Raw genomic sequence first — 23,579 nt, 5'->3', positions numbered from 1 at the left:
GGGATATTCCCTGCTGTCCTGGAACGAGATGCTAACCTTGACCAACATGAATCCATTTCCGGTAAAGATTCAACCGGTTTGATAAGGTCCACGCTACTGATCTGTTGCCATTGAGTATAGCAGAGTGCTTGGCCGCATCACAAAATCTCCCCGATAGTTACAAGACCCGAACGACCTATCTGTCGAAAGGTTGGATTTGAACCCTCATCTCTACCACTGAGAACCGTATACTTATCTCATGCCTATCTGATTACAGTTCGACCTAAGGTCAATCATTTATCTCTCACTTCTCTCTAAAATCACATCTTTTATCGGTCATAGATGTTTTGTCGAAGGGAAATTTTATAAGCTCCATTCCATTTCTGAACCTTAACTTATTTTCTTCTATAATAACCAAAACACTCTTCCAACCCTGAGCTGTCCCCTACGCATTTTTCCAAAAAACCATAATACACCATAAATACTAGTACTGACCAAAACCGGCAAAGCCCGCATTGCTGCTCTCAAGCAACGACGTGGTCGGGTTTGCGGAGTAACCCCCGTATCCCTGGCTCTCGATGGCATTCTCAAGCCTTTTAATCTCCAGCACAAACTCTTGGATCAATTCATCGCGCCTCAGCGCCCTCGCCGTGCGCATGTCTATCCTTCGACTGATATCCTTCGACTTGAGCTCCTCAAGGTCGCGCAAGATCTTTTGCAAGTCGGCGCTGATTTTTGCAGCCTTGGCGGTGAATTTCTCCTTCTTGGCGTCCAAACTGGCGAGATCCTGGCTCACCGCCGCCGCCTGGCGCTCCAACTGGGCCACTTCGTCCGTAAAGCCCTTGTGGAACGCGCGCAACGTGCGGATCTCAGCCTCAAAGCGGCGCTTCTCCTCGAGATACCGTTCGCTGGCCTCACTCTCCTCCTCGATCACCCGCGATACATCCTCCTCTATGCTCTTGTTCTCGTCCTGGACCTGAGACACGTTCGCACGCAACGACACAAGCTTGCGCCAGTTTCGGTTATCTGCCGACCCCGTTGCATCCGTCTGGTTGTTATCCAAACCGGCCCGAAGCGTCTCGATCTCCTTCTTCAACACGCTCACCTTTTTGGTAATCTCCTTGCGGGTCTTGCGCACCTTGGTCTTTTCGCGCGTGAGGTTCTCGTTTGTGGTGATGAGCGACTCCTGGAGCGTGATGAGCGGCGACGTCATCTTGGACTGCGACACCGTGGTGGTGTTGTGGGTCGTGGATACAATGTTACTGGAGAGAACCTCTTCCGTGTCGTAGATATAAAGCTCGATATCGTACTGCGACAACGGCGTGAGCCCGCTCACGAGCACAAGCGTGTCCCAGACACCGTCACTCCTGCACGTGGCCTCGCGCACCTGGTACCACATCACACCGTTGACCTTGACGGAGATGCCATCGTCAAAGACACAGCCTGGGAGGAGGAACCCGACGGCCGTCTCGCCGATGTAGTTGACGAACCCACGTGAGTTGCGCAAGGTTGTGTCACTGTAATAGCCGGTGGATACGAACGCGGCAAACGCGTCGTTGTCGTACACCGGCACGAGCGCGGTGTCAGAGGCGGTGTGGATCTCGCCGGAGTAGACGTCGTTGCAGCCGTACATCGCACGCGCGGTCGCGATCAACGACCAGAGCGGCTGGACCCATTTGAGATCCTTCTTGCGCTTGGCGTCGGAGAGGGACGTCATGCAATAGTTGTAGAAGTTAGACGAGACAACAGAGCCCAGCAGGGAGAGGTCAGACGCGGGGAGTGGCTCGGCCGTTTCCGGAAAAGCTGCTGGAAGCAGTTCTGCACTTGCCACGGGGCTTTCCCGCGCGATCGAGAGCACATTGTGAGAGCTGGCGATTTTGGGCGAGACATGGACAACGACCGTGGTTTGGGGCTCGACGTCGACAGGAGGAGCGGGTTCAGCCGATACGCCGGCACGGAGCTTGTAGGACGCTGAGTACTTGTTGATGGGGTAGTCTGGGGCGATGCTGGCGAGCTGGTCGAGGGTCTTGGTGTAGCCCTGGAGGAGAAAAATGTTCTTGAGGAGTGGAGAAATGCAGAGCAAGATGGTGTGCACGGCCAAGGCTGACCGTACCACGTTGGTGAGATAGAGCAAGCAGTGGCCACGGTACCAGTCTCGGTGCTGAGGGAGCGCGGCGGAGATCCGTAGGCTGGTGCTGCGGAGGAGGCTGGTATGGGGCGCAAAATCCATGCCAAAGTGGATATTTAGCAGCTCACAGAGGTACTTGTAGCCCTGATCGAGCGCGAGGATGACGGCGGAGCTGAGGAGCGCATTCACGAAGGTGTTGCGTTTCGGCGAGCCCGCGAGCGTGGATGCCGCGAGCGCGTGCGCAAACAAATGCACAACCTTGAGCGAGACAGGGAAACAATATGCAAGAACGAACGCAATCGCAAGGTGTGTGAAGAAGAGAAAGGCCGCGGAGAGGCGGTAGTGGTGGAAGATGTAGAGAAAGTCGCCGGGGTGAATGAAGAGCTCCGAGTCTTTGTGGAGGAGACGCGAGAAGAGGCGCGCTACCACGGCACGAGATGACGCGGAGAGCGCGTGGAGTCCCAAAACAATACACGAAACAGGGGATGGAAAACAGAGAAAGATGACGAGGAAAGCGATCAGATCGATCAGCGAATGGGATGGAAGGAGCGCGGCGGGTGGTGTTGCCGCCACAGGTACTGGAATTGGCGGCGTGAGCGGTTCCAGAGGCCCGGGTACCGTAGAAGCAGCTTGTGGTTGCATTCTAACGCTCGATATAGAGGAAAGGGGAGGGATGAGTGAGAGGAGATGCAAATCGGATCTTGCGGGCACGTCGCTTTTAGCTATGCGGTTTAACTTGCCGGAGTGCACACGACCTGCAGGTCGAGACTGGACTGCCAGCGAAATCATCAGTTGAGAAAAAGGTGTCCTGCACACACGGTATAATGCGGAGGTCTTGAGACTCTACCGATATCCATCAAAACGTTTGTTGTAATGTTGGTGTATCTGCTACACATAATTCCCTTCAGAATTCTACCCCTATGTGATTAGAATTGAAGGGTCCACCTTACTCTGAGATGAATGACGGAGATTTAATATCCTACGTACAAGAGCTATATACATCCGTACAACTACGGACTTGCCTTTAGCTCGACATGTTGCCAGTGGTTGGGACTATAATCCCCATTTCTTCCAATATTAGACTTAGCTCATGCCTATTCCCACACTCTAAAATTCTTGTCCTACCAATCCATTGTCCCAAACTACAGGATACGGAAATTCCCTCTGGAACGGCTGATTATAACTTGAGAGTAAAACTTTGATGTTTTTCTAGCCGACACCGTCATTGTTTCGACAGGCTATTACCCTATACACTGTTCTCATTGCGACTTCTTGCCCTCGCCACGAGCTCGTTCATATTTGCGGTGACGGCGAACCAGACCAGGAGACTGCCAATCAAGGCCAAGCCGATCAAAATACCGACCCACAAGCCGTACAAGCCCCAACCCCAGCGGAAGGTGAAGAGCACAACCAAGGGGATACCGATGAGGTAATACCCCGCGAGATTGAGCCACGAGCCGATCTTCTGCATGCCCTCGCCGCGCAAGCAGCCACCAGAGACGGTCGCCAATGCGTCAAAGAACTCGAGGACTGCGATAAGCGGCAAAAGATCCTTGACGATCTGCGCAACCTCGGAGTCATTTGTGAACAAGTGCGGGATAAAGCCGCGGCCGAAGTAGAAGAGTGCCACATTGGCGATGGAGATTGCAACGCCAAAGAGAATAGACACTGACACTGTCTTGGCAGCAGACTGCGGCATGCCAGAGCCGATGAAGTTGGCCGTGCGCGTGGCGCTTGCGACGGAGACGGAGAAGGGAATTTGGTAACCAAGGGAGGTGAGGGTGGCAATAATTGACTGGGCTGCCAAGTTGGCGCTGCCGAGATGCGACGCCATGAGCGTGAGACACTCGAACGCGAGGAACTCGGCCTCGATCATAACCACACCCGGGAGCGCAAGTCCGAACAACACGGACCACTTGCGGAAGCACTCGTCGAGCGAGAAACCGCCCCAGCACTTGAGAGGGTTGATGGCGCTCTTAGTGGTGACGGTAAAGACAAGGAGACCAATGGCCATGGCCCAGTAACTGATGGCAACGGCAACTGGCGCGCCGATATAGCCTATGCCGAAGGCGGGGCTCCACACAAGCGTATAGTTGAGCAAAATGTTAAGGGGTGCGACGACAAAAAGCACGGAGGTTGACGCGTTGAAAATTCCCTGCGCCTGCAAAAAGCGCTTGCCTGTCTCGAAAAAGATGTATCCAGGCATCCCGAGGGAGATGACCCTGAGGTAGCGGGCGCTCAAAATCGCCACCTCAGTTTCCGGAACGATGTACACCAACGCGCGCTCCGCGTATATCCACCACAGGAGTGCTACCGGCACATAGGCTGTGAGGATCAATGCCGTGCACCGCTGGAAGTAGACGCCAACCAACCGGAGGTTTCCAGAGCCATACGCTTCAGGACACAACGTGTCGAGACAGGTGGCAAGACCTTGAATGGCTGCGATACACGTGATACTGGCGGTCAAACTCGCGAGTGTGACCCCTGACAACTCTTGTGAGCCGATGTGGCCTACGGAGAAGACGGAGGCCATTGTGAGAGAGTTCTGGAGGAGAAAGGTAACGATAAGGGGGAAGGCCGACGTGGCAAGCACGTAGAACTCGCGCCGCGTGGATGTCACCACCTTGTGGGCTGCAACCGATGTCTCCCACGCATCCGCTACGTCCGTGGCGGCGGCGTCATCTTCGCGAACCGCGCCGTAGAACGCGCCGTGGTGTTCTACGCTTGCGGGGAGGTTGATGTTGTTGTCACGAAGGAGGGAGACCTCCTCGTTGAGCAAGTCGGGGTCCACAAACCCGGTCACAAGCACGCTGGACGAGGAAGGTCTGCGCTCTGTCCGGTGGAGGAGATTGTCCTGGGGGTCAAAGAAACTGGAGCGGTATGAGCCGACGACAATAGAGGACCGGCGGCTGCGCGCGCTGTGTGTGAACTGATGGGATTCCGGCATCGAGAGGTGGGTTGGAAAAGGGGTAGGGGGCTGTCTCAAAGAAGCTAAGAAAAGCGCGTGCTATGGATCAACAAAAAGTGACTTTATGCAAGAGTGTAGGTACCAGGGACTAAGAGTAGCTTTGGCAGATGGAGTGGTGGCTGTTGCAAAAAATAGAAATGATGCAAACAGACTTTTGATAAACACTATCTTGCAAGGTGTGATAATGCGAAGCGGTATAGGGATTTTCGGCTCGACAAGCCTTTAACGGAAGGGCGTGTATTTGTTAGTTGGATCTTTTTCGCACTAACGCTTTCATGTACGTCAGAGTCATCTTGCATACGCATATGGCAACTCAACTGGGTGCATGGGTACTAGAACAACATTGGGGTGTAGTGGTTGGGACCTGGACAATGGTTTTCCATTTGATAACGCGTTATTGGATAGTGGTACAATTGGAGGGTGGTTGTGGATAACTGGCCGGACCAGCCCTACGCGCAAACTTTTACCGAGCCGGTATCTAGGCTGTCCTGCGTACAAATCACGTTCTGATGGTCATTGAAGGACAAGTGCCAATCGATAATAACTCACTTATAACAATGTAGTAGACACTGGTAATATTCTTTGGGGCCTTTTTCTGGGCATAATATGTGGTTTGATTGTAAATCATAGTGGTAGCTGGCGGCTTGACTAGTTTGAGATCTAAGCGCAGCTTCAAGCTCATGCCGGGTACGAAGAATACTTGTGGGCTGCATGCTAGAACACACCACGTGGGAGTGGATTCATAGGTGAGGGACCATACTTTGACGTTACAGGGCAGTTTGGAAAATTCATTATAAAGTTGGTTGTAAAGTCGGTTGTAAAGCTGATTGTAAAGCTGATTGTAAAACTGATTGTAAGACTAATTGTGTTAGTCGTCAACGTGCTATCTAGAATTGCACCAACCGCTAACCTCTGGAAAAATAAGTATCTGATGAACGCCAGGGTAATTGCCCCTTCGGTCTATGGTTTGAGTATGAAGCTAAGTATAAATCAAAGAGTTTAGGTTTGAAAAAAGAATATCGAAAAAGAAAAAGCGAGCACTAAACCAAGAGAGTTGGCCAGTGTTTCAGAAGTTGATGACATCCAGCCTGGAGCCATCCTTGCTGGTAGAGTAAGCGTATTAATGTACATCATATTGACCACATAATTGTTATTTTGGCATTGTGGAAGTAAATAAACCGTTGTTAGAGTCCAAACTATGAGCAAAGGCGATAAAGACATTATAGTGAACCAAGGGACCGAGAACGTACCATTTTTGTTATCAGAGGTGTTATTCAATAAGTATCTTTTTGGTGCCTGAAATACAGAGTCACCGAGAATTGTGGTATTTCGCCTGTTTTCGGGGTCAATATATTAATACCTGGTCCGATCTCAACCTGAGCGATGAACCCTGCGGCCCATAACTGACACGACAGTTGTAAGATGGCATAGACAGAAATATTGACTGAACTCCTCCATACATCAAGCTCATGGAGATATTCTCGCAGTTACTTGAAACAAAAGAGTATGCCATAATAATTCGTTTCGGTTTGAACTGTCTTATAGGGATGTACCGTGAGCCATAGTTTTCACCCAAAGTATGCGCATCGCACACTGGATCTATTACCTGAACAAATAACACATCTCCTGCTACTCACTAAAAGCCACAACTTGGAGACCGCCCTAACTATCAGACAGCCGTGGGAGTTCGGATTCCACCCTGAAACTATTTCTTGGAAGACGCAGCCCACGGCTTGTTTTGTCCAACAGGGAGTGCGCTAAGGCGATCTTTCACGGGAGATGTGCTTGCCCCTCTAGACTGCTCATACTTTCTCCTCAAGGTGGGGGTCCCAGGGCTCGGGCTTCTGACAGAGAGGGATTTCCTTGTGGCTTGTCTTTCTGACCACGCCTTACTAAGCGAGTGTACCGGCCGAACGAACGGGGACGTTTCGAGAGAAGCAGAAGAGATGAATGACCGTGGAGCCAACTCATTAATCTCTCTTTCATCTCTAAATACCGGTCTGTAACCGTCATCATAATTTTCGTTCAGTCGTCTGTAATTATCAACCAACTTTCCCTTCTGATCATGGGTGTAGAAGACCCTTTCCTTGGTAGAGTACGTCTCGTAGTGCTGTACCCTCGGCCTGACGTACGGTCCTCCAGTGGCATCCACACTCACATCTCGCTTGGCGATCGAAAGCTTTGGTCTGACGTATTTTGAGTCGTATTCCGCAAATGTCTCTTTGTAGATCAACTCTCTGTCTTTGAGAAGCACAAGAAAGCACTCCACCACCACATAGTAGAGAGCAAAGTTGATAAGAAGCAACACCAGGGTCGATTTGAGCCCGGTAGGCGCGGAGGCAAGGTACACCAAATCAACGGGCGAGAACATGGACAAGAGGCAGAGCTGGAACTTCAGTGGATCCCATACACACAATTGCCAGGTCTCACTATCTGTATCAACTAGCTCAGGTTCCATCTGTTTGGGAGATAAATGCGACAACAGCCATCTCCAAACAGCCCCAAAAACTGACTCGTCGCTTGGTGTATCTTCATCGTCCGCATACGCATCCAAGTTGATTTTATGGGCACCATTGGGCCTCTGTGCAACGGTAATATTCGAGTTCACGGAGCTCATAAACGTGTAGATGCGTGTTTTTGACAAACAGAGATACGTGTTAAGTAAATTGAACGCCACTAGCAAAACACACACAGCCTGTGTCACCGCCAAGGCCGTGGCCTGAAACCGCGAGATGAGGCTGGGGGAATGCACGCTTCGGAGGTGTCGATAGCTCACATTAGAGGCAAAGACGTCGTTTCCGCGTACCGCACGCGAATCAATGGTGAGAAGCAACAGGTATACAATCTTCATCACAAGTCCTAGCGGTAAGCCCACGAATTGTGCCTGGGCGTCCCAATCAATAGCCAGTCGAGTCTCATGGAGCCAGAGCCAGAGGTCAAAGGGGTACGCTTGGATTTTGGATAGTAGTGGTTGTTTCCGGATGAAACGCTGGCGTTTGAGCGGCATTGCAAAGCTGGGATTAGGATCAGTGGTGTCATCAAGACGAGACACGATGGTACCAAAAAGTATGCAGAGAAGAAAAAGAAAAGCCTGCCGGTCCCAGGAATCGAACTTGGGTTTCCTCTGCCACAAAGAGGTGTACTGACCACTATACTAGACCGGCTCTTGCATGGTGGGTTGTTGCTTATAGTGAGTGAGCAGTAGGTATTACTCATTGCTTACGGTTGTAGCCTGTATGCTATTTGAATAAAAGAACCTAAGCATGTTTCCTCTCTGCATACCTTAATAATTATTAATTTATTTTATACAACCTTTCACAGTGTCATTCAACTGCGTCCCTCTACACATCCCAGAAGCTCCCCACAATGTGGTAGCTCAGAGCCTCCAAGTTATTACACCCAAGATAGGCGTCCCTTGTAAACGAACTGACATAACAATAGTTATCATCACACAAGCCTGTGAAACAATCAGGAGTCGCTGGCGAGTACCTAAACTGGTGGTTGGTGTAAACCTGGTTAAACGACGCGTTGGTACCAATCTGTTCGGCCACATAGTGCCAGAACGTGGCATTCAACGGCGTTGACTTTTCCCACTGCTTTAACTGGGAAAATTCCACATTAGTATACACCTCCCTAGCGCTGTACTCAAACTGCCACTCCGGTTCGTTCCCTTCGCCGTCCACCGTCTCGTTGAGGCGCTGGTAGAAATTGAGTGAATCCATGACAGAAAACGTCTTGGAATCCACCTGATAATACCGCCACGAGGGGTTGAGAGTGAACAACGGTGCAATCGACTGGCTGATCCAAGCCATATTCACCACGTTTCCAGGGTCCTTGTCAGCACCATACTGCACCTGAAACTGGTCTTTATGGGTGTGTCCGAAAAAGATCGCTGCGATCGTATATGGAGAAAAGCGGGCAACGATCTCCCCCAAAAGGTGAGAAGATATGGGTAAGGTATCGACGTTGGCAAAGGGAATATGTGCCTGGAGCCACACTCTCTGTCCCAATTCCTCACTCTCGGTCAACTCATCGATTAACCAGCGGAGAGAGCCAAACGAGTCGGGGTTCGAAGCAATACCGGCATAGGCGTACATGTTCTTTGTATACCACACGTTGGAATTTAACGAGATAACCTTTAAGCCGCGCCGAGTTACTACTGAAAACCCTGTGTAATGTTTAGAGACATTTCTCGGCACCCAGTTGCTTTCTTCCCATAGATCTCCCATCAACTCGTCATTCCAGGTGAAGCGACTGGCGAAACCCAGACTCTCCTGGGCGAGCTGTCCATACGGGAAAGTGTCGTGGTTTCCCAAGACGCTGTATACGGGAATGTCGCCTAGCCACGCCTTCATATCCCGAAACCCCATAATCTCTTCGTGTATAGTGGTGTCCATTGTGGTGTGATACAAATCATCGTGGTCCACCATATCGCCGGTGAAAAGGGCAAATTCAAAACCTAGCGTTTTCACCTGGTTTGTGTCCCGAACGTGCTTTAGCGAGTTGTTGAGGAGGAGCTCCGGGGTGTCACAGGTGTATTCGCCGAATTCGTGCGCTGGCTGCCAGACTACTTCCAGCGCGGGAATTTCGTCGCCCTTCACAAACACAAAATCGGTGTACGAGCTATTATGGAAAAAGTCTGTGGATGGTGTTTGACCTGAGTTGGTGTGAACGTTCCTTGACCGCGGCGTGCAACACATGGAATCAGTACAGTTGGCTTCGCCGCCAACCGCATAGTCCAGTTCAACATGGAAGTCGCTCAAATGCGCGACATTAAAAAAACCCGTGCTGTTTTCTGATAAATACCCATACCTCTGCTCTAGTTCCAGAATTGAGGGTCTTTCAGACCACCAAGAACTTAAATCGTACGCTGGTGTAGGGGGCAACGGGCACGCACCGCCCGCCTTGAAGTGGCAGTAGTAGTCGCCGTCCAAACTCTCCAAAGGATCTTCAATTAACACCAATAGGTTGGTAAAATCGGTGCCCATAGTCGCAGTACTCGTAGATAGCTTGTACGTAATGTTGCAAAGTTGTTCAGACATGCTGAGCTTTGTGGTGCACCAGTAGAGGAAGACGGCGACGATCTGCTCGGGAGGTGTGTTTTGGGTAAGACCAACTCCATGGGCGAGGACTTTTTTACAATTTGTGCATGTATCACTACTTTGGGCATATAATTTGTCGATAAAGGATTTGGAATCAATGTCTTCGGGTGGGTGGAGATTTAGGAAGGGTTTCTGTTTGAAGGTCTGGCCTGTGAAGGACGCATATGCAAGGTGGATGCAGAGGCTGATGACAAAAATGCGCCAAAACATGCTTCAAGCAGAGAGTTTCCACGGAATAGAGTGGAACTATCGGATGGAGAGTTGCAAACCTGAAGTATTGGAAGTTTGGGCCGTGCAGCGTCCAAACGCTATGGAGATGGTACCACCGAGGTTATCGCTGTAGCTCGTAAGCCTCCGCGATACGATTTATGCGTCGGCCACAAAATGCAGGTTGTCACGTGAAAATGACAAGCGGGAGGCTCAGACTCGGTGATTTATAGAGTTGCGTGCTTCACAGCATTATAAGAGTGGATAAGTTTGGTATAAGCACCCGAGAGAGTTCAAGGGAAAATTAGGTGGGACCTGGCGCGATATGATCTCTGGCAGCTATCATATTCATGGCAAAGAGCAAGCTGGTGAAGCCGTATTTGCTGAAACAATAAATTAAAATGTTAGGGCAATAAGGTGTTTGGTTATCCGGTGGAGTCTGATAAATAACTTTGAACCCGATACACAGCTGGATAAGTCCAAAACAGAAAAGCAATGACAACGAGAAGATTTACAAAATTTCATCAGAATCCAGAAATAATTTGAGAACTTACAAGGTCTATAGCTCAATCATGAATCCTTATCTTAAAACACAGTACATCCATCATAGCTACACCATCGGTTTAAAGCCTTTTATTTTTCTAGCCCAAATATGATTCCTTCCTGGGTATTTATCTCACTTCTCCAATGAGTTGCAAAGAACATACTCATCTCTGGTGAACGACGTGACATAGCAGTAGTTATCTTCACAAGCCCCTGCCACAGAGCAGTTAGGTGTACCTGGTGAGAACCGGTGCTGGTGGCCTGCAAACAACTGGCCGAATGTCTCGTTGTTACCAATTTGCACGGCCACATGGTGCCAGAAGGTAGCGTTCAACGGAGCCTCTTCGTCCCACTGGTTCAACGCCGCCGTCTCCACGTTGGTGTATGACTCACGGGCACTGTACTCAAACTGCCAGTCCGGCTCATTCCCCTCGCCGTTATTAGTCTCGTTGAGCTTCTGGTAATAGTGGAACGCGCCCATGATGGAAAAGGTATTGGCGTCGATTTCGTAGTATCTCCACGATGGGTTCAAGGAATTCAAAGGCGTGATCGATTGGCCGATCCACGCCATGTTCACCAAATTTTCCACTTCCTTGTCACCCGCATACTGCAATTGGAACTCGTCTAGGTGGGTGTGCCCAAAGAAAATCGCCGCGATGGTGTAAGGGGAGAAGCGTGCGATAATCTTTCCCAAAATATTAGAAGAAATAGGCAACATATCGGTATCGGCGAACGGAATATGCGCCTGGATCCACACTCTCTGTCCCAATTCCTCACTCTCGATCAACTCATCGATTAACCAGCGGAGAGAGCCAAACGAGTCGGGGTTCGAAGCGATACCGGCATAAGCGTACATGTTCTTCATGTACCACACGTTAGAGTTCAAGGAAATAATCTTGAGTCCACGTCTTGTCACGATGGAAAACCCCGTGTAATGCTCGGAAACCTTTTTGTGGGTGACCCAGCCACTCTCCTCCCACAATTTGCCCATCAACTCGTTGTTCCAGGTGAAACGGTTGGAAAATCCCAGGCTCGCCTGGGCAAGCTGCCCGTATGGGAAGGTGTCGTGGTTTCCCAAAACACTGTACACCGGAATGTCGCCCATCCATGCCTTCATGTCCTGGAACCCAATGATCTCCTCGCGGGCAGTAGTTTCAATAGTGGTATAGTACAAGGTGTCGTGATCCACCATGTCGCCTGTGAAGATGGCAAACTCAAAATTCAAGTCCTTGTCAGCATTGGTATCACGTACATGTTTCAAAGAACTGTTGAGGAGAACTTCAGGGGTATCGCAGGTGTACTCGCCAAATTCATGAGCCGGCTGCCAGGAAGACTTGAGCGGGGAAACTTCGTCTCCCTTGGTGAATATGCCGTTAATGTATGAACTATTGTAGAGCGGAGTGGTATTGATGGTGCCGTTCAACGCTACTGCGTTCGTAGAATGTGACGTGCAACACATCGAGTCTGAACAATTGGCTTCGCCGCCGAGGGTGTAGAGTAACTCTACATGGAAATCGCTCAAATGGGCCACGTTGAACGTTTTGCTGGAATTACGGGCCAAGTACGCGTAACGTTTGGCCAACGTCTTATTCGACGGCTTCTGTGGCCACCAGTTCCGCAAGTCAATCTCCGGAGTGGGAGGCAAAGCACATGCCCCGTTAGCTTTGAAGTAGCAGTAGTAGTCACCGTCCAAACTCGTCAAGGGCTCTTCAATCAACATTAATAGGTTGGTGAAGTCGGTGCCCTGGGTGGCAGAATGGGAGACGGTGGACAAGGTGTATGTAGTGTTACATGTCAGTTTCGACATTCCAAGCTCCTTTGTGCACCAGTAGAGAAAAATATCGACAATTTCCTGTGGATCAGTGCGGTTGAAGGTGAGCTCTCTGCCACGGGAGAGAACGGCCTTGCAGTTGTGACAGGTATCGGAGCTGTTGGAATACAAATTATTAATAAACGCCTTGGACTCATCGACAATTTTGTCAGCCGAAGCTCTCTTGGCGAGCAAAAATGGAGAAATGGCTTTTGTAGGGTCTCTCTTGGCGAGGAATAAGGGCTGTTCTGGTTTCAGGATAAGCGATGCGAGGCCAGGGAGGGATTGGCCCAGACCGGGGAGGAGGTACGCGAAAGCAAACAGAGTGCACCACAATGAGAGGATAAATGATCTTGTAAACATTTTTTAGAGTAGCTAATAGGCCGAGGAAGGACTGAACAGGTATTTTGGGTGGAAATTGGTAGGTTAAATACACCTAAATAACTCCTTGTTCCGAGTAACGCCGATATTCTTTGGCCTAGCGCACGTTTTCAGCGTCAGTCCCCGCACCAAAAAAAAAAAAAAAATGGAAAACTTCAGTGTCGGGAATTTGCATTGGAAACTGTATCTTTGGACATTATGCTTATCGATTAATTTAATCCGACGCACGTTTATGAAATTCGACATATCGTCTATGTTTCAGAAAATGCAACCCATTTCACGGATGGCACAGATTACACGTATTTTACAAAGTCTACCATGAGCATTACCAAAATTGTAAATTCCGCCTCTTAAATATATATCGTTCAAGGATGCCACTTGCCTGTGAGGTTCGAGAGCATGGCTGGGCGGAGTTATCAGGGACCAAACGCAGGGCCGCAATCCAAGGCTGCCTGCATGCATTGCGGAATAAAGTTCGATAAATGGCTTTAAACTCAACCGACAGCAATTCTAATATCTATAAGCCATTAAAAGGATAGGCACGAGCGCAATGTTACGGCATTGAATGTCAAGAGTGTAGAGTTCATGAAGTGAAAGGGCCTATTAAGGGTATATACAGGTACTCCAGAGATTTTCCAGGTGAGAGAGAATCATATAGGGTTCAGTGGAAATCAGGATAATATGTGAATAGTACACACGTGGGTAGCATTGTGGAATGCTGAACTAAACTTGGAGTTAGGCACAAACACGTGGGGCAATCACACGGTGGAGTAGCAGGAATAAGTATCATGTACGGACCTGCATCCTCTCTATACGAGAATATTTAGGGTGGATAAAGCTAATGTCGGGAGTGCCGGAAGAATTTGAGAGGGCCTCAGAAAAACTAACGCCAAAGGAAAGGGGAATTCCAACAGAAGTTATTTTCAGTCTCAAACAGCTGACATAGGTGTTACAGATGCCATGGCGTTTGGAGGTTCTCAAATCAGGGAAAACCCTATGTTCTGCCAACCTAGCGTGGAAAATCTGAAATGCAGGGGCTGCAATCTCCGGTGAAGGATATTTTCTGCCGTATGACTCTAACTCCACTCCGACCTCTACTTGAGGGTGGTATTTTCTACACTAAATCCTCTAGTCGTGGATGTGTCTTTGTATAACGCCAAAAAGCTCTAAGGACTGAAAGGTGGCACCAGCAGAGTATAATCCGTTTAGTTCTATAATAAATTTGTGCTATTTCCCGTCTTGACGGGCTCGATTACCAATCAATTTTGTAAGGGCCTGGATCTTGTCTAACCAGACTGTCACGTGAGTATTACTAACCAAATACAGAGCATTTATTGAACTCCCTAGTTTTCTTGGACATTTGCAGGCAGAGTGGACAAACCATTCATACGCAGGGCTTACATCATATCTATAAATAATAAACATTTTTTAAGCGCGTAAGGCTAGCCAAAAGGAACAGGAGTATTCAGTCGACTAAGGTTCCTTTATGTCCAGTGGCTCTTCCAGAGCCTGCATCGGATATGGGATTACCACTGAAAGAGTATACATCCTCTTGATCCAACCAGTACGGATATCAGTGGTTTCCAATATTTTTTTCATTGCTTAAATATTAATCCTACTGCTCTAAGCACGAATATATAAATACAACTTCTCCTTTCCCGTTCCATTTATGTGCGTGCACCTACCAATAATTTTTCACAGTAGCTATATCAAGGCGACACAATCTCGCTTTGCCATCGTCGTTCTCCTCCAGCTTCAAATGCTTCGTGGAATCTCAAGACCCCTCAAACATAGCACTGCCTTCAGACGCTTTGCTTCCACGCACCTCACAGACCGTATCCAGATCACAACCCTCGCGAACGGGTTCCGGGTCTTCTCGGACTCCACGCCGGGGTTCTTCTCCTGCCTCGGGGTCTTTGTGAACTCTGGGAGCCGTAGCGAAACCGCCTTTGGCTCTACGGGGCTCACTCACATCAACTCGCGTCTTGCTTACAAGTCTACCGAGTCTCAGTCCACACAGCAGATGCTGGAAAAGTTGCGCCAGGTGGGCGGTATCTACGACTGTGTATACGACAGGGAATACGTTGCGTACAACGCCTCGGTGATGAACAACCCCGCAGATATTGAGCAGATGTTTGGTTTGCTTTCCGACACTATTAGGAATCCCCAGATCACCGACGCGGAGGTTGAGGAGGTCAAGGGCATTGCGGACTACGAGTTGCAGACGGTTTCACTCAATCCCGAGCAGATCTTGCCGGAAGTTAGTTTTATCGCCGCCTACAACGGCCAGACGCTCGGCGCGCCGCTTCTCTGTCCGCCAGAGTCGTTACATGGCGTGGATAGAGCCACGATCATGGCCTACCGCGAGCTGTTCTTCACCCCTCACAACTTGATTGCCGGTTTCAGCGGCGTAGAACACGACGTGGCGGTCAAGCTTGCCGAAAAGTATTTTGGCGATATGACTAGTGAGGTTCAGACCCCGTCCAAGGGTGTCGCTCGGTACACGGGTGGGTCCATTTCTTTGCCGACCCCGCAGTTGTACGGTCGTGACGAAGAAAAAACCTTCTTGCGCCTCTCATTCGAGAGTGTTCCTGCCTCTTCCGACGAATTGTATGCCGCTGCAGTGTTGCAGTCGCTTATCGGCCAGGCCAGATCGTTCTCGGCTGGTGGCCCGGGTAAAGGCTTGTACTCCCGTGCGATGCGCGATGTGCTCAACGGCAACGGGTACATGGACTTTTTCTCAGCCGACGGCTTTGTTTTCTCCGACTCTGGGTTGTTTTCCGTGACTGCGGCGTGCTTGCCTCATCCAAAGATCATGGCGCAGTTGCCGAGCATCATCTGCGAGCAGATCTCCAACACGTTTATGGCGCGCGGGGTCAAGGCATTGACCAGAACCGAGGTAGAGCGTGCGAAGAACCAGTTAAAGTCGCATGTGATGATTGCCTTGGAAAACAAGCCGATCCAGCTAGAGGAGTGTTTCAAGCGGATTGTGCAGTTTGACAGCGAAGCCGGTCGGAAGTTTGTGGCTGATGCGGATTACTGCCATATGATTGAGAACGTGACGATGGAGGATGTCAAGAGCGTGGCGGAGAAAATTTTTACGGGCAAGGCCGGAAAGGGAAGTGGGAAGGTGACGGTAGCTATCCAGGGTGATGCCGAAGCGGTGGGTGACGTGGGTACGGTGGTGAAGAAGTATGGATTGGGGAATTAGTGATTGAACGAGCAGAGCGAGTTGAGGCACGGGAGTAGCTTCTGAAATTAGAACCACATTATGGAATTTGTACATAGATAACCAGTCATGCTTGTCCGTTCTGTAAGGAATCCCATTGGTCAAAAGAGCAAGTGGGTGTGAATAGTAAATGGTTTATATACGGTGGAGTGATCAGTGGAGCGTAATTTCTCAATATCTGTCCCTGCACTTATTTATCGAATCGGAAATTACCTCTATAAACAGAATTTAAACGTATGCAAAATATAATCTTCCACTCTCTTAGCTCATATAACCCGAGATTAGATATCTTGCCATGCCTGGCCGCCCATAACGCATTTCTACACCCGAGAAATCCTCCTGCATCCAGAGCCGGGGCAGTGTTATCTCTGGGCCCTTTCCTACGACCACCAATCAGGGAATAACCCCGCGTGAATAAAACCGATCTTGAATTTCTCCCAATCCACAAATATCTGGCAAATATTATCCTTTAGCCATAATTTACCATATTCCACCCTTACGTAGAATGTAAGCTTATTTTCCATAAAACCACTTCTGCACCTAGACCGGGGGCCCTGCTCCCTTCCCTGGGTCATAGCCCACATTAACTTACTGACCGGAGCAACTCCATAACACCTTTTAATAAAAAAAAAAAAGTCCCCTTCCGGTGAATAATAAATGTTCGGTCGGGAACTAGCCCCCATAATGTACCATATAATGCAACTCTAGGCACTGCCTGCCCTTGGCCACCGACAACATTCCCCAGCCAATGGTCGCGCCCCAACCGTTTATCTATCGGCATTTATCGCTTAGCGCTCTCCTTACCGCAAGATAAAGCAACCCATACCTCATCTACACCCCCGCCACACACCTTATACACCCTATTATTACCCAACCCCATGTCCAAATCCATTGTGAGAACGATCAAAAACGTAACCAACGGTTACTCCCTGGCGCAGGTAACGGTGAGAAATGCCACCTCCAACGAGGCCAGTGGACCGACCCGCGGCGAGATGTTCGACATTGCCGACCTCACCTACAACAACGCGACATTTTTGGAAACCATGGACATGTTAGACCGCCGGCTTAACGACAAGGGCAAAAACTGGCGCCATATTGCCAAGTCGCTCACGGTGGTGGAGTTTACGTTGTTGCACGGGTCAGAGAACGTGGTGTTGTGGTGCAAGGACAACCTTTACATCATCAAGACGTTGCGCGAGTTCACCTACATTGATGGTGAGGGCCGTGATCAAGGTCAGTTGATCCGCACCAAGGCGAAAGAGTTGACCATCTTGTTGCGCGACGACGACCGTATCCGTGCCGAGAGAGCTGCCGCCAGACAAGAAGGCAGAAACCGAAACGCCAAGCCGGAGCGCAGGGCGCAGGGCAGAGGCGAGGAATACGACCTGGATCTCCAGGCGGCGTTGGAAGCCAGCCGGATGACCGCAGATGAGGAAAATCGCCGCATGAACGACGATGACGAGGAGGAGGCTGAGTTGAGACGTGCAATCCAGTTGTCGCTCGAGGAAGATGAGATGAAGCGTCTCAAGGAGCAGCAGCAGTCAGCGAACCTATTGGACTTGGATAGCGATGCGCAGCCGCTCTTCTTCCAGCAGCCGCAATACGATGCCTTTGGGAATGTAATCCAGTACGACGCTTTTGGGAATCCCGTCCAGGCTGCCATGCAAACTGGTGCTTTGACCGCCTACCAGCAGCAGGCGTATCAGCAGCAGCAACAGGAAGCATACCAGCGGCAGCAACAGGAAGCTTATCAACAGCAGTTGTTGCAACAGCAGCAGCAGGAGGCCTATCAGCAGCAGTTACAACAGCAGCAGGAGGCCTATCAGCAGCAGTTGTTACAGCAGCAACAGGAAGCCTATCAACAGCAATTGCAACAGCAACAGCAGCAGCAGCAACAGCAGGCGTACCAACAAATGCTTCAGCAGCAGCAGCTTCAGCAGCAGCAACAGTTCCAGAGACCAATGCTGCCGGTAAAGACGGGAACCAACAACCCATTTGCCTTTTCCTCAAACAACAACTCTCAATCACAGTATACGCAGCCAGAACAAGCCAAGCCTTTGGCACAGACCCTTACCGGAAACGCCAAGATGAATGCACAGTACTCGGAATTGAACAACTTGTTGGCCCAGGGTACTGGTATCGACACCTTCGGAAACACTGGTGAGACGCGACTCCCAGCGCAGCACACCAAAACTGGCACGTTTGTCAACAGTCACGGCACTGGCTACAGGCAGGAGGAAGCATCGCAAAACCCGTTCTTCGGCACCCAGTATACCGGAATCTCGTCCACCAAGGTGGTGCCCGCCTACACTGGGTACGGCTTTGGAAACGACAGCTCCCAGAGGCAGGGGCAGCAGGGACAACAGGGGCAGCAGGGGGGCAGCTTGATCGATCTTTAGCGGATGGCTGTTTCTATAACTCTCAGCCGGTTTAGCCGGCCTCTTTTTTAAAATGTACTATCTCGAAAATGTGTAGACCTGTCGAAGGCCAAGCTTTGTGACAAGGGTAGTTTGTAGACCTCTGGTTCTGCACCGGTGCCGGCATCACCATGACCATGCAGGATCCAGGTCCATGCAGGACGCCGATGCCCGTAGCTTGAACCACTGAAAAATACCCACCGCCCATCACCCATATTCTTCCTCATACACCTCGCTATATATTTCAATGTTCAGATTAGCTAGATCCAAAGCCAGCCTTGGTTTAAACCTCCGCTGCTATTCTCAGCACCCGTTAGTGGCCCAGCTTTTTGCTCAGCCTCAGACTGCTCAACTCTCCCAACTTTCCTCCAGGCTCTCTGAGCTTGGTAGCACTGAGAAATCCTCCCAATTCTACCGATCCTTGATCTCCCACCCCCAGCTAGTTGAGCTTCTAGACTCTGATGAGGGTGAATTCGACTTTTTCCGCCACTTGTTGGCAGACATCGAGGCCCATTCGGACGCCGCCACATCGCTGATTTTGAAGAATGACGTTGTTTCCCAGTTTATCGGCCGCGATTTTTCGCTTATCTACACCGTAAAAGACAGTCTCAATGTTTCCACATTGGCACAGGTATTAAAACACAACCCTGGGAGGGCCAAATCCTCCTGGGATTTCTACCTCGAATACCAGGATATGGTTGCGGGGAGCGAACAAGCCCATGTGAAGGCCATCTACACTACGCTTTTGGAAAAGTTGTTGGGAGGTGAAGCCCATGAACAGCGGTTCTTAAAGGAAAACAACCAAGTCTACCAGCCGTCTGGGTACGACATTGCCAGATGCATTTTATTGGTCAAAAGTGGCAGAGACTTAGGCCTCGAGCTTGACAGTACCGTGCTTTGCACGCACATTTTATCCTCGGGTGCCTCTGAGTTGGTTAGATTGGTCAAACCAAGCAGGGAGGTGACTGAAAAATTGCTCCTCTCGACTAGTACCGGGTTTCCGGCCCTCTACCAATATTATCTCTCCCAGGAGTTTCAGCCAAATCCTCAGGTGTTGATGAGAGCCTTGACGATGCTTGTGAATTCAGCCAACGAGCTGCCTAGTGAAATGTCCCAGGAAATTCGCCATGTATTGGCACAGAACGGGATCACTGTGGCCGCTTTCGAAGACCCCACCCTTTACGATAGCCTCATAGAGCGTATCCAAACGGCCAAGCTTGACGCTGGGAGTACACCCCAGGCGTTGGAGTTCAGGCTCGCCATCCTCAAGTCTCTCGGGTTGTGTAAGCGCGATTTCCGGAGGGCTCTCGATATCTTCACCTCTAACTACATTATCCGTGAGTTATATCATATAGACACCGTGCAGTCGTTGGTGGTGAAGCTTTGCTGCCTCCAGGCCTTGACTACCAGCCAGCTGGTCTTCCTTCAGGTGGCACAGAGCTTCCAGAACGTCGTTGAAGGAATGAAGATATCCGACTTACAGGCGTTGATCGTCACGCATGCCAAGTTTGATGTGGAAAAGTCGTTGGAGCTCTATAACGACTACATCCAGCGGGTGCCCAAGAAAACAGAGGGCCAGACCCTTTCTCCTGCCGCTAAGATCACCGAAGCGTTGATCACCGGCTACTTGTCCCAATTTGACAAGGAGTTTGCATACTTGATCCACGACGGTGCAGTCACTAATGTGGTAAACACCGAAACCGAGCGTTTGGTGTTGAAGGATCTTTTCAAACGGTTTGGGAAGCTGATCACCGAGGAGAACGAAAACGATCCTATTGCGTTGAAACAGATCGGGGACCGCATGCTCGAGGACTATGTTGAAAAGTTGTGTTAGATATATATTCAAGTGTGGTAATGTAAAGATATGTTTAAATGAATATAATGTAAAGATATGTTTAAATGAATATCTAGAGATCGAAATGGTGAATAAATATTAATACATTAAATAGAAATACACTGGCGTCTTCAATCGGCCATATCTACAAGAGATCCCCGAGCGAATAAAGGAACACAGCGGTCCCCAAGACAAACGTCACGACACTTCCGGCTACAACAACCGTCTTCTCTTTCGCGCGCACCGCTGGATCATCGTACACATTCTTCAAGTACAACGCCGGCGGGTACATGTAAACCATCGGAATACAACAAGCAACACCGATGATGGATGCAAACCGGTCCAAATTGCTGGACCCGATGTAGCTGAGAATCGCCACGAGCACACAGACAAGCGTTCTGAGCACATTCTTTGTCCACTTAACCTGCCAGTCGTGTTTTCCTGACCGGGCAAAGAGGCGAGTTTCTAAAATACGCAACACAGGGAATAACTGCAATGGCGCCGTGAGGAAGACGGCAATCGCGTAAAAGACCTGGATACATTGCACTGAAAGCTCGTCCTGGGGCAAGTTCAAGATAATGATGGTTTTGGTATCGGCACCGTAGGCACCGTAGCCGGAGAAACCGATGTACATGAACAACATCGTGATGGCCATCATGGTGAAGAAGAGCACTTGGGTGAACTGGTGCGGTTTTTCCATCGACTGCTGGATGGGGATCATCAAGGAGGCCCCTTCGTAAGACAAAGAAGCGACGCCGATAAACATGGACCACGTCAGGGAGTTGAACAAAGTGATGGAGTCGCTGATGCCGTCTTTCAACAACTTCTCAGAGGTGTTGTGCAAGATGATAACGAGCCCGATGGCGATAAAGAGGGAGGAGAAGAGCGATGGGACGGAGAGCTTGGTGATGTCACGCAAAAGCGAGAGCGGAATAAGCCCCGCACAGAAGTACACCATCCACTGCATTATGGAAGTCTCCCAGTCCAAGACATTTCGGCAGAACGAGACCATGTTGGATGCGGTAAAGGCAAAGTACGTGCCCACGAAGCCGATCTGGGCGGAAATGATGGAGAACAAGATGAGATAGCGAAACCAGTTGCCGAACATGTGCGAGCCCAAGTCCCCAAACGACCTCTGTCTGGAGTTGATCTTCACCTTGACAAGGATGTAGTAGCAGAAGAAGGTGACTACGCCGAACGCAAAGAGCGTGACGGTGGAAAACAAAAGACCACCGTTGGAAAATGCCTTGGGAAGGAACAAAACGCCGCTGCCCACGAGCGACTTGAAGAGAAGGAGCGACGTCTTGAGGTTGGAGGATTTGTGGGACAGTGGCTTTGGGTGCGAAAGGAGCGGAGAGTTTTCGCCGGATATTGCCGATTCGCCGTCCTCCTCCAAGTCCTCGCCCGCAAAGTGCCCGTACAACGTCAAGAACTCAAAAAAGTCCTGGGTGAGGAAGTTGACTTGGCGGTTCTCCTGGGACGCCTTGGCCGCCAAAAACTCGCGCCGGAATCCGTTCGGCTGCAACATTTCGCTGGCCGTTGACGGTCTGCGCGAGTCCCAGTAGTTTGACGTGGAGTTCGATCTGGGTCTGACCGGTGGCTCCGCGATGTTGTTGAACAGGGTGTACAAGGTTCGGGTGGTATCACCGCCCTGCAAAGTGATGGAGTCCGTGTCGCTGACCAAGTGACGCGATAGTGCTTTCTTCATCTCGAGGTTACTCGGGCGCGTGGCTGAGGCGTCGGACCCCGACCTTACGATGTGTGTGTCGCGGAAGCTTGCCATCGGGCTGGGGGAATTGCTTCTAAAGGACATGAAACGTTGAGAGGATGGTAGGAAGGCCGATACGTTTTAGATGCTGGCGGAGTGGGGGGTAGGGATATCTGTGAAAAGAAAGGGCACAGGGTGTGGTAGGGGTCAAAGTGTGGCGATTGTATATCTACGGAGATTGGTTGGTAGTTCTGGCAAACGTAAATACGCGGAGATTACTTGGTAACTTTGGTCCAGGGCTGTAATCACTCTATGTACGGAATCCCAATGATATCGGCCGGCTCTGTGGTAACGGTCAAGAAGAACAGATGGAAAGCTGTTCCAAGTGTGTGGTGTCTTCTTCAGATCTTTGCATATGCACGACGGACGGTCGAATTTTCGGCCCATTGGTTGTGCGGCCATTGCGCCTTTCGGAAAATTACGGGGAAGCCTGTGTGAACGCGCCCAATGCGGTGCTTCATGCAGGCGGAAGCCATAAGAGGTAATTAACCCCGGGGATATGAACAATATCTCACACGAAGCTTCACTAGTTATATAAAGCGAAATTTTTTTATTGGATGGTTGCGCTATAACTATCACTCTCGATCTGGCTGTGAGTCAAGCTGTGAGTCAGGCTGTGAGTCAAGCTGTAAGTCTGATTGCGCGTCAGATCTCAGATCTGGTCGTTCTTGGAGCAGCCCAATTAGGGTTTTTTCCGCTGAAAGCTTAAGGGGGGAACGGCAGGTAGCTCTCATTTAGACAAGAGAAGAAGTTTTGCAGAAGTTAGCGTGTTTGGTCATAGTATTGCGGTATGATTTGGCACAGAGACATTAATACGATCCAGTGATTCAGGTTGTGTCTCAAGAGTGGAAAAAACACAAGTAAGTAAGCTGATAAGCAGTGGTAAGCCGATGAACAGAAGTGGGTAGTGCTGGAATTTGCCGGGAGGCGGGGGAAATATGACTATGAAAGCGCACCTGTGACTGGAGAACCATATCCTAAGCCCTTTTATCGCTGACTGGATGTATAACGTCCGTAACTGCTCATATCTGGTAATCAAAGTCCCCAGGTGTAGCTTCGTTACATGAACGGGCTTGCTAACTCAAGAGCGCTGCGTCTCTGGTTCTGAACCCAGACTTGTCATTATCATATCTGAAACTTTAGACATGTCTCTCCGCCGGTAAACTCCCCAGTTTTCGCTCCCATCCGTAATCTACGAGAAACCGCTGTCCTA

General features: G+C 50.0%; 11 protein-coding genes and 1 non-coding gene across 12 annotated transcripts; 3 read left to right on the top strand and 9 right to left on the bottom strand.

The window, feature by feature from the left end:
• Window positions 1-269: 269 nt before the first annotated feature.
• Window positions 270-2,793, bottom strand: BABINDRAFT_160688 (uncharacterized protein). The gene has a single exon (XM_019128386.1). It carries the CDS (start codon window positions 2,747-2,749, stop codon window positions 464-466), a length of 2,286 nt encoding a protein of 761 aa, XP_018986657.1. The 5' UTR covers window positions 2,750-2,793; the 3' UTR covers window positions 270-463.
• Window positions 2,794-3,353: 560 nt separating this feature from the next.
• BABINDRAFT_33867 (MATE family efflux transporter) lies at window positions 3,354-5,054 on the bottom strand (the record flags this gene model as incomplete). Its single annotated transcript, XM_019131657.1, has 1 exon — window positions 3,354-5,054. The coding sequence occupies one exon, from the start codon at window positions 5,052-5,054 to the stop codon at window positions 3,354-3,356; it is 1,701 nt and encodes a 566-aa protein (XP_018986656.1).
• Window positions 5,055-6,538: 1,484 nt separating this feature from the next.
• BABINDRAFT_123066 (uncharacterized protein) lies at window positions 6,539-8,123 on the bottom strand. The gene has a single exon (XM_019126951.1). The coding sequence runs from the start codon at window positions 8,080-8,082 to the stop codon at window positions 6,781-6,783; it is 1,302 nt and encodes a 433-aa protein (XP_018986655.1). The 5' UTR covers window positions 8,083-8,123; the 3' UTR covers window positions 6,539-6,780.
• Window positions 8,124-8,167: 44 nt separating this feature from the next.
• Window positions 8,168-8,239, bottom strand: BABINDRAFT_t117. Its single transcript has one exon. It is a non-coding gene; the product is annotated as a tRNA-His (tRNA).
• Window positions 8,240-8,346: 107 nt separating this feature from the next.
• On the bottom strand, window positions 8,347-10,479 carry BABINDRAFT_160684 (acid sphingomyelinase family protein). The gene is made up of 2 exons (XM_019128385.1): window positions 9,888-10,479; window positions 8,347-9,863 (listed from the first exon to the last, which is right to left on the bottom strand). The coding sequence occupies exons 1-2, from the start codon at window positions 10,385-10,387 to the stop codon at window positions 8,417-8,419; spliced, it is 1,947 nt and encodes a 648-aa protein (XP_018986654.1). The 5' UTR covers window positions 10,388-10,479; the 3' UTR covers window positions 8,347-8,416.
• A 196-nt stretch (window positions 10,480-10,675) lies between these two features.
• BABINDRAFT_179815 (acid sphingomyelinase family protein) lies at window positions 10,676-13,364 on the bottom strand (the record flags this gene model as incomplete). The annotated part of the gene is made up of 2 exons (XM_019131102.1): window positions 10,676-12,920; window positions 13,347-13,364. The coding sequence occupies 2 exons, from the start codon at window positions 13,362-13,364 to the stop codon at window positions 11,061-11,063; spliced, it is 1,878 nt and encodes a 625-aa protein (XP_018986653.1). The 3' UTR covers window positions 10,676-11,060.
• Window positions 13,365-14,769: 1,405 nt separating this feature from the next.
• Window positions 14,770-16,559, top strand: MAS2 (mitochondrial-processing protease subunit alpha). Its single transcript, XM_019128384.1, has one exon. The coding sequence runs from the start codon at window positions 14,878-14,880 to the stop codon at window positions 16,327-16,329; it is 1,452 nt and encodes a 483-aa protein (XP_018986652.1). The 5' UTR covers window positions 14,770-14,877; the 3' UTR covers window positions 16,330-16,559.
• A 67-nt stretch (window positions 16,560-16,626) lies between these two features.
• BABINDRAFT_122933 (uncharacterized protein) lies at window positions 16,627-17,128 on the bottom strand. Its single transcript, XM_019126950.1, has one exon. The coding sequence runs from the start codon at window positions 17,028-17,030 to the stop codon at window positions 16,728-16,730; it is 303 nt and encodes a 100-aa protein (XP_018986651.1). The 5' UTR covers window positions 17,031-17,128; the 3' UTR covers window positions 16,627-16,727.
• Window positions 17,129-17,225: 97 nt separating this feature from the next.
• Window positions 17,226-18,746, top strand: BABINDRAFT_34358 (epsin; the record flags this gene model as incomplete). Its single annotated transcript, XM_019131675.1, has 2 exons — window positions 17,226-18,018; window positions 18,094-18,746. 2 exons carry the CDS (start codon window positions 17,226-17,228, stop codon window positions 18,744-18,746), a joined length of 1,446 nt encoding a protein of 481 aa, XP_018986650.1.
• A 251-nt stretch (window positions 18,747-18,997) lies between these two features.
• BABINDRAFT_160682 (uncharacterized protein) lies at window positions 18,998-20,631 on the top strand. The gene has a single exon (XM_019128383.1). It carries the CDS (start codon window positions 19,012-19,014, stop codon window positions 20,596-20,598), a length of 1,587 nt encoding a protein of 528 aa, XP_018986649.1. The 5' UTR covers window positions 18,998-19,011; the 3' UTR covers window positions 20,599-20,631.
• A 53-nt stretch (window positions 20,632-20,684) lies between these two features.
• On the bottom strand, window positions 20,685-22,674 carry BABINDRAFT_160681 (uncharacterized protein). Its single transcript, XM_019128382.1, has one exon. The coding sequence runs from the start codon at window positions 22,379-22,381 to the stop codon at window positions 20,744-20,746; it is 1,638 nt and encodes a 545-aa protein (XP_018986648.1). The 5' UTR covers window positions 22,382-22,674; the 3' UTR covers window positions 20,685-20,743.
• A 254-nt stretch (window positions 22,675-22,928) lies between these two features.
• Window positions 22,929-23,538, bottom strand: BABINDRAFT_160680 (uncharacterized protein). The gene has a single exon (XM_019128381.1). It carries the CDS (start codon window positions 23,098-23,100, stop codon window positions 22,942-22,944), a length of 159 nt encoding a protein of 52 aa, XP_018986647.1. The 5' UTR covers window positions 23,101-23,538; the 3' UTR covers window positions 22,929-22,941.
• Window positions 23,539-23,579: the final 41 nt, after the last annotated feature.

This window comes from Babjeviella inositovora, assembly GCF_001661335.1.
Source record: "Babjeviella inositovora NRRL Y-12698 unplaced genomic scaffold BABINscaffold_3, whole genome shotgun sequence".
NCBI classification, from domain to species: domain Eukaryota; kingdom Fungi; phylum Ascomycota; class Pichiomycetes; order Serinales; genus Babjeviella; species Babjeviella inositovora.
This window is presented reverse-complemented; position numbering and strand designations above follow the sequence as displayed.

Bases quoted from the DNA above. Each gene is read 5' to 3' on its own strand.
- MAS2 (XM_019128384.1), top strand. From the start codon at position 14,878: ATGCTTCGTGGAATCTCAAGACCCCTCAAACATAGCACTGCCTTCAGA.
- BABINDRAFT_160682 (XM_019128383.1), top strand. From the start codon at position 19,012: ATGTTCAGATTAGCTAGATCCAAAGCCAGCCTTGGTTTAAACCTCCGC.
- BABINDRAFT_160681 (XM_019128382.1), bottom strand. From the start codon at position 22,381: ATGGCAAGCTTCCGCGACACACACATCGTAAGGTCGGGGTCCGACGCC.
- BABINDRAFT_122933 (XM_019126950.1), bottom strand. From the start codon at position 17,030: ATGGGGGCTAGTTCCCGACCGAACATTTATTATTCACCGGAAGGGGAC.
- BABINDRAFT_160684 (XM_019128385.1), bottom strand. From the start codon at position 10,387: ATGTTTTGGCGCATTTTTGTCATCAGCCTCTGCATCCACCTTGCATAT. The intron at 9,864-9,887 runs GTATGGGTATTT...ATCAGAAAACAG, and splicing joins ATTCTGGAACTAGAGCAGAG to CACGGGTTTTTTTAATGTCG.
- BABINDRAFT_160680 (XM_019128381.1), bottom strand. From the start codon at position 23,100: ATGAGAGCTACCTGCCGTTCCCCCCTTAAGCTTTCAGCGGAAAAAACC.
- BABINDRAFT_123066 (XM_019126951.1), bottom strand. From the start codon at position 8,082: ATGCCGCTCAAACGCCAGCGTTTCATCCGGAAACAACCACTACTATCC.
- BABINDRAFT_160688 (XM_019128386.1), bottom strand. From the start codon at position 2,749: ATGCAACCACAAGCTGCTTCTACGGTACCCGGGCCTCTGGAACCGCTC.